The sequence below is a fragment of the Galeopterus variegatus genome, unplaced genomic scaffold (genome assembly GCF_000696425.1).
Source record: "Galeopterus variegatus unplaced genomic scaffold, G_variegatus-3.0.2 Scaffold99, whole genome shotgun sequence".
NCBI lineage: Eukaryota > Metazoa > Chordata > Mammalia > Dermoptera > Cynocephalidae > Galeopterus > Galeopterus variegatus.
In genome coordinates, this window is record NW_007726210.1 from 241,460 (window position 1) to 243,222 (window position 1,763).

General features: G+C 31.5%; 1 protein-coding gene across 3 annotated transcripts in view; it reads right to left on the bottom strand.

The window, feature by feature from the left end:
- CNOT10 (CCR4-NOT transcription complex, subunit 10) overlaps positions 1-1,763 on the bottom strand; it is a 71,140-nt gene that overhangs the window by 41,825 nt on the left and 27,552 nt on the right. For all 3 annotated transcript variants that reach the window (XR_551296.1, XM_008583640.1, XM_008583648.1), the window contains exon 8: positions 801-918. Coding sequence is in view for 2 of the 3 variants with exons in the window: in XM_008583640.1 (XP_008581862.1) it covers positions 801-918 (118 nt within the window). In the remaining variant the exon portion in view is untranslated. The remainder of the gene's footprint in view (positions 1-800; positions 919-1,763) is intronic.

The window sequence follows — 1,763 nt, forward strand, 5'->3', positions numbered from 1 at the left end:
GGGAAGAAGACATAACAACTACAATTCCTTGAAGTTGATACGACAAGTGAACGGAAAGGACATTGTTGGGTGGGAGCGGGGAGAGGGAGGAGGGAGGGAGGTTTCGGTAATGGGCCAAAACAATCAACCACATTGTATATCGACAAAATAAAATTAAAAGAAAAAAAAAATTTTTTTTTGCATTTTATTTTTTTAAATTAAATTTTATTTTTCTTGTCAGCTGGCAATTACGGGGATTGTTTGCATTTTAAACAAATATTTTCAATAGTTTACCCTCACTCGTTTCTTGAATAACTGGTTTTCTTTCTCCCTCCCTGTAAAATAGAAATGACATAAACTAAACTAAAGCCACAATTTTTACCTTTCATTTTACCATTAGTACCAAGTGGTTTATTAAGACATAGAGACAAAATCAGCTAACAATAATTATCTTCCTAACTTTATAGATGTATTTTTGATACAGTTAATGGTCTAAAGAAATCATATTATTCACTGCTTTTATGAGAGAAAAGGGAAAAGTAAAAACATTATCTCGTTTTCTTAAAAGGTCTCATTTCAGAAAGCAAAAGCTGAAGGACTTTATGCCCTGGACAAAATTTCTAAGCTGGTATTGAAAGAGCAAGTGAGGTTAAAGGAAAGCAAAAGAAAGAAGAAATGGAGCTTCTTCTAAAGTGGAAACAACTCATAAACTAAAATTTCAGGAATTTTTTGCAGCAGAAACATTAAAACATTTTCATATAAAAATTAGCTTTATTCACTTTGAAGAGTTGTCTAGGAATAATTTCACAATTTTCTTTTACCTGTTTTCATGAATCCTGGATGCTCAGCAATGTTTGAACTATTTAATAGCTTCACAGCTTTTCGATAATTGCCCCGTAAGTACTCAAAATTGCTTTTAAGAAAAAGAGAGGGTGCAGACTGTAAAGAAAATATAAAAGTTACTTATGATTTGTTTTCAGATGCCTAATGCAAGATCATAATTATACTACTGCACCGCTATATATTCAAAAGCATAAATGAATCAGTTAAGTCATGGTCACAAAAAGTTTTTATAGTCTCTAAATTTTTCACTGCTCTTGCAATCTAAAAAATTGAAATCTATCAGAGAGCACCTTATAAAGAGAATTATTAAGGTCTACCTAATACAACATATATATGCAAAGCATCTTCAAAAAGTTCATGGAAAGATTTGTAGTATCTTTTAATTCCATTTTTCCACAAACATTTTCAAGTACCCTCATATAAGGATACAGGCTGTAGAATATCAACTGACTGTCTTCATCTATTACACTACTAACAATTTGACAGCACATACAAGGCCTTTCACTTTAATAGTTATTAGAAAGATAGGTGATCTTATTTCTTAGGATACAAATGTGCCTTTCTTTAGAACCCAAAAAGATACAAATAATGAAATACTTTTCCAAATAGAGGGGAAAAACTGTCATATGAATGAAGGAATTTTTCAACAGAATGCCTTATTTGTGAGTACTAATTTTGCTCTTCCAGAGACCATGTTTTGGATTGCAGATCATCTTCCAATTTTCCTAAGAATCCTCATGGTAGAGGGTCCTCTAAATAGTACCTATTTAGAGGGCAAATGCATGCAGAGATCTGGAAACTAAATATCAATCCAGGAGAACATCTGGAATCCTTATCTCATTATTTACTCACTTCAGCTTAGCAACAGGCTTTCCTTATAAATCCTAGTTCATCCTTTTTTTTTTTTTTTTTTTTTTTTTTTTTTTTTTTTTTTTTTTTCC